The 15,264-nt window shown below is 42.8% G+C and overlaps 1 protein-coding gene across 1 annotated transcript in view; it reads left to right on the forward strand.

Moving 5' to 3' along the window:
- fer1l6 (fer-1 like family member 6) overlaps window positions 1-15,264 on the forward strand; it is a 395,360-nt gene that overhangs the window by 363,365 nt on the left and 16,731 nt on the right. The window contains exons 35-37 of the mRNA XM_063059547.1: window positions 4,620-4,762; window positions 7,866-7,954; window positions 13,759-13,857. Coding sequence (XP_062915617.1) covers window positions 4,620-4,762; window positions 7,866-7,954; window positions 13,759-13,857 — 331 coding nt within the window. The remainder of the gene's footprint in view (window positions 1-4,619; window positions 4,763-7,865; window positions 7,955-13,758; window positions 13,858-15,264) is intronic.

Below are 15,264 nucleotides of genomic sequence, written 5' to 3' on the forward strand. Positions count from 1 at the left end.
ACTCCACCCTATTCACCAGCTCCACTCCACTGCATTCAACAGGACAAGTCTAATCTGTTCACTTGGCCCATTCCACTCTGGTTGCCAGTACCAATCCAATCTGTTCACCAGGAAAACTCCACGCTGTTCACTACGATCACTCCACTCTATTCATCAGGACCACTCCACTCTGCTCACTAGGATAACTGCACAGTGTTCACAAGGAACAGTCCACTCTATTCACTAGGATCACTGCACTGTGTTCACAAGGACCACTCCTCTCTGTTCATCTAGATCGCTCCACTCCGCTCACCATGACCACCACACTCTGTTCACCAGGACCACTCCTATGTGTTCACCAGGACCACACTGCTCACCTTCACCACAGCACTCTGTTCACCAGCACCACTCCACTTTATTCACCAGGACTAATCTACTTTGTTCACCAGAATCACTCCACTCTCTTCATCAGGACCACACCACTCGACTCTGTTCACCAGGAGCACTCCACTTTATTCACCTGGACCAGTACATTCTGTTCACCTGGATCACTCCACTCTGCTCACCAGAATCCCTCTGTTCACCAGTACCCTTCCACTCTGTTCACCAGGACCACTCCACTCTGTTCACCAGAATCCCTCTGTTCACCAGTACCCCTCCACTCTGTTCACCAGAATCCTTCTGTTCACCAGTACCCCTCCACTCTGTTCACCAGGACCACTCCTCTCTGTTCACCAGAATCCCTCTGTTCACCAGTACCCCTCCACTCTGTTCACCAGAATCCCTCTGTTCACCAGGACCACTCCACTCTCTTCACCAGAATCTCTCTGTTCACCAGGACCACTCTGCTCTGTTCATTCCATGCTGTTCACCAGGATCATTCCACTTTTTTCATGAGGGAATGAAACCAGAGTTCTCACACACACTGTCATGAGGAGAATGTACAAATTCCTTACAGACAACAACTGGAATTGTACCCCAATCGCTGTTGCTATAAAGCATTATGCCAATGGCTTTTCCAGCTTGTATGGGAACCAATCTGATCAACAGTCATCAATCTATGACATAAATTCTACCTCTTTCCACAAATGCTGCCTTACTTGTGAGTATTCCATGCATTTTCAATTTTATTTTAGATTTCCCTCATCTGCAGATTTTAAATTTCATTTTCAGTTAAATAAGGCAACAATGAACAGAACTCTAGCTGAACTGTATTTTATGATGAGGAGGAATAGGAGGGCAGATCATTTCAGAATAGTTTCAGAATAACTGAGCCTCAGAGTAGCGAAGTTGCGAGTAGGAGAGGGAGGAGTGAGCTTGTGTCTGGAGTTAGTAAAGACAGAGGAAATTAGAAATTAGTAAGCCGCACTTGGGAAGCAGATTTTGTTAAATTACTTAGAATTACTATACTGTACATGATACAGAAACCAATAAAAATAATGTAAATAAACACAATTATAAACACATAAACCACTATTAATAAACATTGGTTATCTAGGTATGCAGCTGAAAGAGATGGAGGAGATCTTAAATTGATTTTTTTGCATCTGTATTTACTTGGAAGATAGACACAAAATCAAGAGGGGTATAGATAGGGTTAATGCAAGCAGGGCTTTTCCACGGAAGTTGGATGAGACTAGAACTGAAGGTCATAGGTTAAGGGTGAAAGATTTAATGTTGGAGGGGAACATTTTCATTTGGAGGGCAGCGCAAGTGTGGTACAAGTTGTCAGTGGAAGTGATGGATGCGGGTTTGATAGCAATAGTTAAGAGAAGTTTGGATGGGTACATGGATAGGAGGGGTATGGGGTGCTTTGGTCTAGGTGCAGGTTGATGGGACTAGGCAGAAGTACAGTTCAGTGAACCAAAGGTGCCCTAGTGCTCTATGAGGTGCTTCGGCATGGAACTGGATCTCCAGTTGTGGCCTGCAGCCATCGACACAGCACTGAACTGAGGGACTCACTGGCTGTAGCTGTGTCCAGTGGTTCTTGGGCCAGTTTCTCTCACCTCCCGGCCCGTGGCTGTGGACTCACCTTTGGGGACTCCACAATGTGATGTTTAATATTGTGTGCTATTTGTTTGCACAATTTATCCTTTTTTTCTCATATTTTATGGTTTTGTTGTTCAGTTTTTTTTTACGGTGTTTCTTTGTTTTGTGACTACCTGCCTGTCACGTACCCTGTGACAGGAATAAAGAACCAGCAGAAATAGAAAACACTTTGGAGTCCAGTATTGCTATAAACTAATAATATTTATTAGTAACTACACAATACAGTGATATAAATGTAAGTAAATCAAACAGGTTAGCAATGATTATATATATATATATGTAAGTATATCAGTAAGTGTGGAAATATATGTATGAAAAACCAAACTTCTTTAAGTCCAGGGAAAAAAGGATATAGTCTTACGATGATGAGTAAAGTTCAGTTCAGTTCAGTTCAGTTCATGATATTGAGTTGAGTAGTGATGGAGAGAGAGAGAGGAAGAAATTTGAATCTTCAGGTGAGCTGATGCCGTTGATCTCCTCGTTGTCCTTCAAAATCCTTTAAAAGTCACTAACTGTGACTTTAACAAAGGGGACCAGATTTCTGTGGTGGAGCTATCCCCCAGGTGAGGGTGGACACATGCACAACTCCCCACCAGTCAACCCCTTTTCTTTTTCACTGCAAGAGTGACGGATCAATCCGCCTGATCGATCCTCCAAAACCCACTTTTTTTTGCGGGCACAACAATGCTCATTCCATGTCCAAAACATGTGTCTGAGGTCTATCATCTGACCTCCTATTTTATCTTCCCGTGCTGAGCATCAACTGTCAGTCAAATAACTCCTCCTTCCTCTCTCTGTGTAAGAAATACAAGCAGGCAAAAGTCCTTGAGAAGTATCAACAACTTGCCGAAAATCATAACATCCAGTGTCCATTAAATAACGTTGCCTTCGGTCACCATAGCAACTTACGAGCTGCTCGGTGCCATCTTCAACTCAGCAGAAATCCAAAAGTTAACCAGTTCTTAAAGTGACAGTCCAACAGTTAGTCTTCATCTCTCTCTCTCTCTTACAAACAAGTTGTTGGTGTTAAGTAACTCTCTGTCTCTCTTTTCAAAAGCGCAGTTCATAGGGGTAAATGAGCACAGTTCATAGGAGTAATTCAGGACCCCGTCACACTGCCTCACAAACCTGATTGAGTTTTTTGACAAGGTGACAAGAGAGATTGATGAGGGTAGAGCAGTGGATGTTGTCTACATGGATTTTAGTGAGGCGTTTGAAAAAGACCCTCATGTTCGGCTAATCCAGAAGATTAAGGTGCATGGGGACTGTGATGAATTGACTGTGTGGAATCAGAACTGGATTGCACATACAATTCAGAGGGTAGTGGTTGAAGGGACTTACTGGAGCTGAAGGTCTGTAATAGTGTTCTTCAGGGATCTGTGCTGGGATCTCTGCTGTTCTTATCCATATATAAATGACCTGGATAAGAATGTAGATGGACAGGTTAGTAACTTGTGGATGATACCAAGACTGGTGGAGTTCTGGACAGTGTAGAAGACTGGCAAAGAATATAGCAAAATATAGATCAGTTGCAGATAAGGGCAGAGAAATGGTAGATGGAGTTTAACTCAGCTAAATGTGAGGTGTTGCACCTCAGTAGGGCAAATGAAAGGAGACAGTACATGGTTAAGGACAAGATCGTTAACAGCGTTGCCGAGCAGAGAGATTTGGAATTCAAGTTCATAGGTTCTTGTAAGAGACTATGCAGGTTGATAGAATGGTTAAGAAGGCTTATGAAATGCTTGCTTTTATTAGTCGAGACACTGAGTTCAAAATTCAGGAGGTTATGTTGCAAATTTATAAAACTCTGGTTAGGACACATCTGGAATATTGCATACAGTTCTGGTCACCCCACAATAGGAGACATGTTGAGGTTTTGGAGAAGGTGTAGAAGAGGTTTACCATGCCTGGTTTAGACGGCGTGTGTAATCATGAGAGGCTGGATAAACTTGGGTTGTTTTCTCTGGAGTGCTGGAGACTGAGGGGAGATCTGATAGAGGTTTACAAGATTTACAAGATAGAGTAGACAGGGAGTGTCTGTTCCCCAGGGTTGAAATGTCTCATACCAGAAGGCATGCATTGTAGGCAAGAGGAGTAGGTTCAAAGAGGATGTGAGAGGTAAGTTTTTTACTTAGAGAGTCATAGATGCCTGGAATGCTCTGCCTAGTATGGTGGTAGAAGCAAATGCATTGGAGGCTTTTAAAGGACATTTTTATAGACACATAGGTAAAAGAAAGATGGAGGGATATGAACATTGTGTAGGTAGGAGGGATTAGTGTTTGGGTGTTTTTGATTTGTATTTTAGCTGGTTTGGCACAACATTGTGAGCTGAATGGCTTGTTCCTGTGTTGTACTCTTCAATGTTCCATGTTCTATGAACAGGGTTGTATACTGTATACATACTTTGATAATAAATGTACTTTGATCTTTGACCTTTGACTCTAAAACTAGCATTCAATGTTTCTTGACCCAATCTCTTGTACAATCTCTTTTCATTCTCTGTTTTTTTTAATGTGTTACTCATCCACCACTAAGCAACAATAAACTTTTGCGTAGGATTTCAACATCTTTCCATTGTACTTCTCTTCTAGATGAACTGGTGGTATCCCATGAGCACCTGGCTTTAAATGTACTAAGACAGTGGTCAAGACTCCCTGGGACTGGATATAAGTTGGTTCCTGAACACGTTGAGACAAGGCCCCTCTACCATTTTGACAAGCCCGGCATTGAACAGGTGACATCAATACTCTGTGTGCAGTGCTGTTGGTTGCTAATACTGTGGCTGAGTTTCAAACCGTTATGTGTTTCATAGCCTTTTCCTGTATTTCCATTACTTTAACGATCAAACACATCCATCATGGTAACCTATGCACTTTCATTAAAAATCAAAATAAAGTTGCCCAATGTACTTTGATGAAGTGCACATTTTCCACGTCAGCCACTCTTCTCTACAGCACCTCAGCACTCTTTATCCCCCACCATGCATTGCCACTTTACACTAGCACTCCCCACACCTCATACCTACACTGACGTAGTCACTATCTGACTGTGTTTTCATATGTCCTGCTGCGACCAGCGGTCCTCTCAAACATTCTTGTACATTGTGTTTTGTAGGATTGCATTTATATTTATTTGTTGTGTTTTTATTGTGTTCTTTGTGCTTAATTTTTTATGCTACATCAAATCTGGAGTAACCATCATTTCATTCTCCTTTACACTCGTGTACTGAAGAATGATAATAAACAGTCTCGAATCTTAAACCTTGAATTTCTGCAGTGCCTAGAGTGGAAAAGTGGAAGAGAAATTAGCCCACTGAGTCTACACCAATCATCCAATGCTCGTTTACACTAATCCTTCATGAATTTTCCGCATGTTCTCATCAACTCCCCCCACGTTCTACCATTTGCCTACACACTGGGAGCAATTGCCGTGGCCAGTTAACCCACCAATCCAATTTTAGGGGAGGCATATGGACAGCATGTATCATTTATGCAGTTAGCACCTGAACTAGGGTCTATGGTGCTGTAAGGCTCTACTAGATGTGCCACTATGCCATGAAGGAGAATGAGGGAGATTTGATGGAAGTATATACAATTATGAGGGGCATCAATAGGGTAAATGCAGGTAGGCTTGTTCCTCTGAGTTTGAACTACTAGAACTAAAGGTCAACTGTTGAAGGTGAAAGGAAAAATGATTAAAGGAAATATGAGGGGGAATTTCTTCATTCAGAGGGCAGTGAGAGAGTGGAATGAGTTGCCAGCAGAAGGAGTGGATGTGTGTTCAATTGCAACATTTAAGAGAAATTTAGATAAGTATGTGGGTATGCAGGGCCTGCAGGGTTATGGTCCTGGTTCAGGTCGATGGGACTAGTCAAATAATAGTTTGGCACAGACTAGATGGACAGTATAGCCTGCTTCTGTGCTTTAGTGCCCCATGACTCCATGAAAGCTGCCAAATCACCAGCATTCTTGGATGCCTAGATGTCCACTCTATCAACATCCAAGATGAAGGATCAGTGACGTCAATGTGATTTGAATTCCATCTGCCCTCACCCATGGGGGACTCATTAGCAGAAAAGTTGCCTCTCAGTCAGAGGGTTGTCTGTTCCAGGAATTTAATGTATAATCAATACTCATGTTCCAATGTCAAAAGACACACACTTCTTCATAAAACATTACCTTAAACCTTTGCCACAAGAAAGCAGCATCTATCATCAAGGACCCCCATTATCCAGGACATACTCTCTACTAGCTGCTGCCATCGCCAAAGAGGTACAGGAGCCTTAGGTCCCACACTACCAGCTTCAGGAACAGTTTTTACCATTCAACCATAAAGCTGGATAACTTAACTCACCTCAACGGTGAACTAATTCCACAAACTACAGACTCATTTTTAAGGACTCCACAGCTCATGTTCCCTGTATTATTTATTTATTTTTATTTGTATAGATTGTATTCTTTTGCACATTGGTTGTTGGTCTTTGTGCATTGATTCTGCTGTAATTCTCTGCTCTACTGTGAATGCTTGCTAGAAAATGAATCTCAAGTGGTGTATGGTTGTCTATTTTGAGATACAGAGTGGAACAGGCCCTTCTGCACAGTAACCGATCTATTTAACTCTGGCCCTATCGCAGGATAATTTACAATCACCAATTAACCTACTAAGCTTTGAAATGTGGAAGGAAACTGGAGCATCCGGAGTAAACCCATAGGGAGAACATAAAAACTCCGTATAGACAGTCCAGAATTGAACTCTGAAATTGGATGCTCCAAGCTGTAATAGCGTCACACTAACAGCTACGCTGCCATGGTGCCCCTACTTTGCGTACTTATAAAAACTTATGTACTTTGATAATAAACTTACATTGAATTTTGAAGTTTGCCACAAAGAGATAGCATAGCAAGACAATCACAGAGGTCTTACAGAGACTTATGACTCATGCAGTTTGCCCAAGTAGCAAAAGGAACCACATTTGAAAGATAATTCTTTGGCTGTAAAACATCCTCAGGTCACAAAGGTATGAGTTCTTACGTTCAGCTGAAGGATAAGTGATAAAAGTCAGTTCCAAGCACGTTAACCCTGACAACATGAGGCTGTGTACGTGCTTCTGGATGAACCTGTTCATTAAACTCTGTCGTTGTCAATTTACACTTCCAGCACGTTCACAGGAAATTCACAAGAACTGTCAATTTTGATGGATGCACTAATGACAGGCAATATCATATCCGCCCCTCACCTTCTCTCTTTTTCTATTCCTCATTCTGACTCCACTCTTACTCTTTCTCTTCTCTTCACCTGCCTTCTGGTGCCCCTCCTCCCTATATTTCTTCTGTGGTCCACAGAGTTCACTTTATCAATTCCTTCATCTTCACTGTTTACCTCTTCCATGCATCACCTCTCCCCCACCACCCGCTCCCCCTCACCTTGTTTCATCCATCACCTGCCAGCTTACACTCTTCCCCCTCTCACACCGCCCACCTTCTTATTCTGGCTTCTGCCTCCTTCCTCATCAGTTCTGATCAAGGGTCTCCCCACCAAACATCGACTCTTTATGCATTTCCATTGATGCTACTTGCCCAGCTGTTCCTCCAGCATTTTGTGTGTGTTGCTCAATATTAGATCAGTAGCCTATTATGGAACAATAAAAAAAATTTTTTAAATCTATTCTCATTAATTTTGGTCTGTCGATGAAATCTGAGTCATGCTCATTGGTTAATAATGAGTATATGGTCTCAAGTATTAAATATAGCCATTTCTTTTGTAACTTGTGAAATTTTATTGCTCCAGATGACTCCTTCTTCAATATCAATTTGTTTTCGCTTTTAATATCTGTCCAGGGCCGAGTTCAGATGTGGGTGGACATATTCCCATCGGATATGCCCCCTCCAGGGCCACCTGTTGATATTTCTCCTCGCAAGCCTAAGGGGTAAACAAATGAATCTAACTGAATTTCAAAGAGAATTTATACATGCTCAATGGCCAATTTATTAGGTACATCTATACACTTGCTTGTTAACGCAAACATCCAATCAGCCAATCATGTAGCAGAAACTCAAAAGCATGCAAACATGGACAAGAGATTCAGTTGTTGTTCAGACCAAACATCAAGAAATGTGGTCTAAGTGGCTTTGGCCATGGAATGCTGCTGCTAGACAGGGTGATTTGAGTATCTCAGAAATTACTGATTTCCACAAGACCATAAGATATAGAAACAGAATTAGGTCATTTGACCCATCGAGTCTGCTCACCATTTCATCATGACTGATCCAATTTTCCTCTCAGCCACAATCTCCTGCCTTCTCCCCATATCCCTTTATGCTCTGGCCAATCAAGAATCTATCGACCTCTGCCTTAAATATACATAAGATTTGACCTCCACAGCTGCCTGTGGCAAACAGTTCCACAGATTCACCACTCTCTGGCTAAAGAACTTCCTCTTCATCTCTATTCTAAAAGGACATCCCTATCTGAGGCTGTGTCCTTTGGTCTTAGACTCTCCCACCATAGGAAACAACCCCTCCACATCCATTCTATCAAGGCCTTTCAACATTTGGTAAGTTTTAATTAGGTCACCCCTCATTCTTCTGAATTCTAATGAATGCAGGGAAAGGCCTATCAAACTCTCTTCATATGACAAGCCTTGCAATTTTGGAATCATTTTCTTGAATCTCCTTTGAACCCTCTCCAATGTCAGCACATTCTTTCTAAGATGAGGGGCCCAGAACTCCTCACAATACTCCAAGTGAGGCCACACCAGTGTTTCAGAAATACTCAATATTACATCCTTTCTTTTATTATCTAGTTCTCTTGAAATGAATGCTAACATTACATTCGCCTTCCTCACCACCTATTTCCTTTCTTCTGCCTCTCTCTCTTGTTGAACAGTAAAGTGACATTTGCAATTTTCCATTCCTCCAGAACCAGGCCAGAATCAATTGATTCTTGAAAGATCAGTATCAATGCCTCCACAATCTCTTCAGCCACCTCTTTCAGAACCTTGGGGATGTATATCATCCAGTCCAGGTGACTTATCTACCTTCATACCTTTCAGTTTCCCAAGCACCTTCATCCTACTAATGGCAACTTTACCCACTTTTGTCCCCTGATATTCTTGAACTTTCAGCAGACTGCTAGTGTCTTCCACATCGAAGACTGATGCAAAACCCTTCTTCAGTTCATCTGCCATTTTGTTTGTCCCCTATTACTATGTCTCCAGCATCATTTTACACTGGTCTGATATCTACTCAATTTCTGTTTCACACTTTATATATCCAAAGAAACTTTTAGTATCCTCTTTAATATTATTGGCTAGCTTGCCTTCATATTCCACCTTTTCCTTCTTTGTGATTTTTTTAGTTGCTTTCTATTGGATTTTAAAAGCTTCCCAACCGTCTAACTTCCCAGTAATTTTTGCTGTATTATGTGCCTACTCTTTACTTTTATGTTGGCTTTGACTTCTTGTGTCATCCTGCCTTCAGAATACTTTTTCTTCTTTGGGATGTATACCTGTATATCTCCTGTGGGGTTTTCGTGCACAACACTGTCTGGAGCTTAGAGCGAATGGTGTGAAAAACAAAAAGCATCCAGTGAGCAGCAGTTTTGTGGGTGAAAATGCCCTGTTAATGAGAGAGGTTAGAGGAGAATGGCCAGAATGGTTCAAACTGACAGGAAGGTGACAGTTACTCAAATAAGCACGTGTACTAAAGAGCATCTTTGACGCACAACGTTTTGAACCTTGAACCTCTACAGCAGCAGAGGACCCTGAATATGTATTCAATGACTACTTTATTAGGTACAGGGGTACCAAATAAAGCAGCCACTGAGTGCATTTATTTCTGAAGATGCCAGGGGGTTGCTTTAAAAATGTTAAATATACAGTAAATCCTTGTGAGGTTATGTTATAATATTATCACATGTGTGTGTTGCAGATACTCTGCCATATCATCCTCTTATGGACTCCTTCCTGGACATCAGGCCGGAGACAGTATATTGCTTCTTCAGTGCCTTGTCCACCCACACAATCATCTGAGCTCCATGTCTTTCCCATCTCACTTACCTCTCATTCTCACTACTCTCCTCTCTGTCCTCCTTCTGGACTGCAGTGGAGGAACTCTGGTTTCTGGTTCTGAGAAAGAAAGGGTTAACATATGAGGAGTGTTTGATGGCTCTGGGCCTATACTCAGTCGAGTTTAGAAGAATGAGGGGTGATCTCCTTGAAACCTATTGAATATTGAAAGGCCTAAATGGAGTGGATTTGGAGTGAATATTTCCAACAGCTGGGGAGCCTAGGATCAGAGGGCACAGCCTCAGAATATGCAGATGTCCCTTTAGAATAGTGACGAGGAGGAATTTCATTAGTCAGAGGGTGGTTAATCTGTGCAATTCATTACCACATACAGTCTGTGGAAGCCAAGTCACTGAGTATATTTAACATGGAGTTTGATCGGTAAAGACGTGAAAATCCTGAAAATTCACCCCAAATATCCGCGGGTCATTCCTAATCATTTGCATTTCTCCTTGACCATTAATTAATTTCATCTTTTGCCTGCTCCTTTCTGTCCATTAATCATCAGGTTCTATAAATAATTTCTCAAGTATCACAAGTATCCGAATTTCTCAATTCCATATGTATCGCACTCTATATTATGTCCTTCTCCATTCATCCTTCACAAACAAGAGGAAATCTGCAGATGCTGGAACCCCAAGCAACACACACAAAATTCTGGATGAACTCAGCAGGCCAGGCAGCGTCTATGGAACAGAGCACAGTTGACGTTTCGGGCTGAGACCCTTCGGCAGGACTGATGAAAGATCTCGCCCCGAAACATTGATTGTTTATTCTTTTCCATCGATGCTGCCTGGCCTGCTGAGTTCCTCCAGCATTTTCTGTGTATCACTCATCCCTCCGCATTTTTCTTCCTGCTGGCACTTACCCCTGTGAACAAGACAGGTGCTACACCTGCCTCTATACCTCTTCCATTAACCCATTCATGGCCTCAAACAGTCCTTCCAGGTGAAGTGTCATTTCAAGTGTCTTGTGAGGCTGTTGGTGTTATCTACTGTGTCCCGGTGCAGCCTGGTCTACATCGGTGAGACTCGGTACAGGTTGGTGGAACCACTCCTTCGAGCACTTCCATGTTGTCCAACACAAAAGGCAGAATTTCCCGGTGGCTAACTACTACAATTCAACTTCCATTCCCACAAAAAATGCTGGTGAACGCAGCAGGCCAGGCAGCATCTCTAGGAAGAGGTACAGTCGATGTTTCGGGCTGGGACCCTTCATCAGGACTAACTGAAAGAAGAGATAGTAAGAGATTTGAAAGTAGGAGGGGGAGGAGGAGATCCAAAATGATAGGAGAAGACAGGAGGGGAGGGGTGGATCTAAGAGCTGGACAGTTGATTGGCAAAAGGGATACCAGACTGGAGAAGGGAGAGGATAATGGGACGGGAAGCCTGGTGAGAGAGAGAAGGGGGGAGGGGAGCCCGGAGGGTGCAGAGCAGGCAAGGAGTTATAGTGAGAGGGACAGAGGGAGAAAAAAGAGAGAGAGAAAAAAAGGGGGAGAAAAAATATATATTAAATAAATAAATAAGGGATGGGGTGTGAAGGGGAGGAGGAACATTAACGGAAGTTAGAGAAGTCAATATTCATGCCATCAGGTTGGAGGCTACCCAGACGGAATATAAGGTGTTGTTCCTCCAATCTGAGTGTGGCTTCATCTTGACAGTAGAGGAGGCCATGGATAGACATATTAGAATGGGAATGGGATGTGGAATTAAAATGTGTGGCCACTGGGAGATCTTGCTTCCTCTGGCGGGCAGAGCGGCGTAGGTGTTCAGCGAAATGGTCTCCCAGCCTGTGTCGGGTCTCGCCAATATATAGAAGGCCACACCAGGAACAACGGCCGCAGTATATCACCCCAGCCGACTCACAGGTGAAGTGTCGCCTCACCTGGAAGGACTGTCTGGGGCCCTGAATGGTGGTGAGGGAGGAAGTGTAAGGGCATGTGTAGCACTTGTTCCACTTACAAGGATAAGTGCTGGGAGTGAGATCGGTGGGAAGGGAAGGGGGGGAACGAATGGACAAGGGAGTCGCGTAGGGAGCGATCCCCGCGGAAAGTAGAGAGGGGGGAGGGAAAGATGTGTTTGCTAGTGGGATCCCGTTGGAAGTGGCGGAAGTTATGGAGAATTATATGTTGGACCCGGAGGCTGGTGGGGTGGTAGGTGAGGACCAGGGGAACCCTATTCCTAGTGGGGTGGCGGGAGAATGGGGTGAGAGCAGATGTGCGTGAAATGGGAGAGATGCGTTTGAGAGTAGAGTTGATGGTGGAGGAAGGGAAGTCTCTTTCCTTAAAAAAAGAAGACATCTCCTTCGTCCTGGAATGAAAAGCCTCATCCTGAGAGCAGATGCGGCAGAGGTGGAGGAATTGTGAGAGGGGGATGGCATTTTTGCAAGAGACAGGGTGAGAAGAGGAATAGTCCAGGTAGCTGTGAGAGTCCGAGATGAAGCCACACTCAGGTTGGAGGAGCAACACCTTATATTCCATCTGGGTCGCCTCCAACCTGATGGCATGAATATTGACTTCTCTAACTTCCGTTAATGACCCTCCTCCCCTTCACACCCCATCCCTTATTTATTTATTTAATAAATATTTTTATTTTTTCCCCTTTTTTCTCTCTCTTTTTTCTCCCTCTGTCCCTCTCACTATAACTCTTTGCCTGCTGTCCACCCTCCGGGCTCCCCTCCCCCCTTCTCTCTCTCCCCAGGCTTCCTGTCCCATGACCCTCTCCCTTCTCCAGCCTCGTATCCCTTTTGCCAATGAACTTTCCAGTTCTTAGATCCACCCCTCCCCTCCTGTCTTCTCCTATCATTTTGGATCTCCCCCTCCCCCTCCTACTTTCAAACTTCTTACTATCTCTTCTTTTAGTCAGTCCTGACGAAGGTCCCGGCCCGAAACGTCAACTGTACCTCTTCCTATAGATGCTGCCTGGCCTGCTGTGTTCACCAGTATTTTTTGTGTGTGTTGCTTGAATTTCCAGCATCTGCAGATTTCCTTGTGTCTCCACTCCTATTCCTACAAGTTTGTCCATGGTCTCCTCTCGTGCCACAATAATGCCATACTCAGGTTGGATAGCCTCCACCATGATGGAATGAATTTCAATTTCACTAACTTCTAGTAATTACATCCATTCCTCCTTCCCACTTTTTTAATTCCATTCTGGCTCCCCTCTTACCCCTTCTCTTTTCCTTACCTGCCAAATCTCCTCCTTCAGATGTCCCTCCTCCTCTTCAGAGAATTCTCCTTTTAAATTCTTTTTTCTTCAGCCCTTTGCCTTTTCCACCTGTCGTCTCCCAGCTTCTCTCTTCATTCCCCCTCCCCATCCACCTACATTTCCCCTCACATGGTTTCACTATTCACCTTCCAGTTTGTATTCCTTCCCTACCCCCACCTTATTTTGGCTTCAAATCCCTTCCTTTCCAGTCCTGATGAAGGGTCTCAGCTTGAAATTCAACCGTTCAGTCCATCCATAGACGCTGCCTGACCTGATAAGTTCTTCCAGCATTTTGCGCATGTTGCTCTGGATTTCCAACATCTGCAGAATCTCTTGTGCATGACAGATATAAAAGTACCCGAATAAAGTCAGATTGTCTCTGGGTTGATGCCTGTACTAAGCATCTTGCCTTGAATGAATGTGAGTTTCTCTCTGACAAAGTGCTGTATGTGATTACAGGTATGAACTAAGAATAATTATTTGGAATACTGAAGATGTTGCACTAGAAGATCAGAATATTATTACTGGTCAAAAATCAAGTGACATCTATATCAAGGGGTAAGAATTTCATATGATTGAAATTTAAGTTTTAGTTAAATTGAAGACTGAGGTGTAATCTGCTGTGTCCTGGTGCAGCCTGTTGAAAACTGGGATTTAACTATATTCATAATTTTGTGAAGGCTTTATAAAGTGAAACAAATTTAACTATTACATTACTTTTCAGACCAGATCTGGAGTTTACTCTTTAATACATGAAAGGTTAGATGTTGTCTGACATATCAAGTGTTTTCAGTATTTTCTGTTTTTAATTACAAATTGCTTTTAGGCCATAAGACATGGGAGCAGAATTAGGCCATCTGGCCCATTGAGTCTGCTCCACTATTCAATCATGGCTGATCCTTTTTTCTCCTCTCCTCATCCCAGTTCCTGGCCTTCTCCCCGTAACCTTTGATGCCATATCCATTTAAAAACCTATCAATCTCTGCCTTAAATACACCCAACGACCTGGCCTCCACAGCTGCATGTGGCAACAAATTCCACAAATTCACCACCCTTTAGCTAAAGAAATTTCTCCGCATCTCTGTTTTGAAAGGGTGCCCCTTTATCCTGAGGCTGTGCCCTCCTGTCATAGATTCACATTGGGAACCATCCTTTCCACATCTACTCGGTCTAGGCCTTTCAACATTAGAAATGTTTGAATGAGATCCCACCTCATCCTTCTGAATTTCAGCGAGTACAGACCCAGAGCCATCAAATGCTCCTCGTATGATAACCCTTTCATTTCTGGAATCATCCTTGTGAACTTCCTCTGGACCCTCTCCAATGCCAGCATGCCTTTTCTAAGATGAGGGGCCCAAAACTGTTTACAATACTCAAGGTGAGGCCTCACCAGGCCTTGTAAAGCCTCAGCAACACATCCTTGCTCTTCTATTCTAGATCTCTTGAAATAAATGCTAACATGGCATTTGCCTTCCTCACCACTGACTCAACATACAAGTTGAACTTTAGGGTGTTCTGCACAAGGACTTCCAAGTCCCTTTGCATCTCAGATTTTCTCCCTGTTTAGAAAATAGTCCTCACATTTATTTCTACTACCGAAGTACATGACCATGCATTTTCCAACATTGTATTTCATTTGTCACTTTCTTGCCCATTCTCCTAATCTGTCTAAGTCCTTCTGTATCCTATCTGTTTCCTCAACACTACCTGCCCCTCCACCAATTATTTTCATTTTAATGAATTAAACAAATCATGTTCTCAGTATTACATGTTAACTTTTTTTACTTTTGCAGTTTGTCTTCTTTTTGCACATTGGTTGTTTATCAGTCTTTGTGTGTAGTTTTTCATTGATTCCATTGTATTTCTTTGTTCTCCAATAAAATGAATATTACAAGGTGAATATATGTACTTTGATAATAAATTTAGCTGACCTTATTGGATATCTCATTTGCAAATGATCTTAAC

This window comes from Mobula hypostoma, chromosome 9 (assembly GCF_963921235.1).
Source record: "Mobula hypostoma chromosome 9, sMobHyp1.1, whole genome shotgun sequence".
Classification (NCBI taxonomy): Eukaryota; Metazoa; Chordata; class Chondrichthyes; order Myliobatiformes; family Myliobatidae; genus Mobula; species Mobula hypostoma.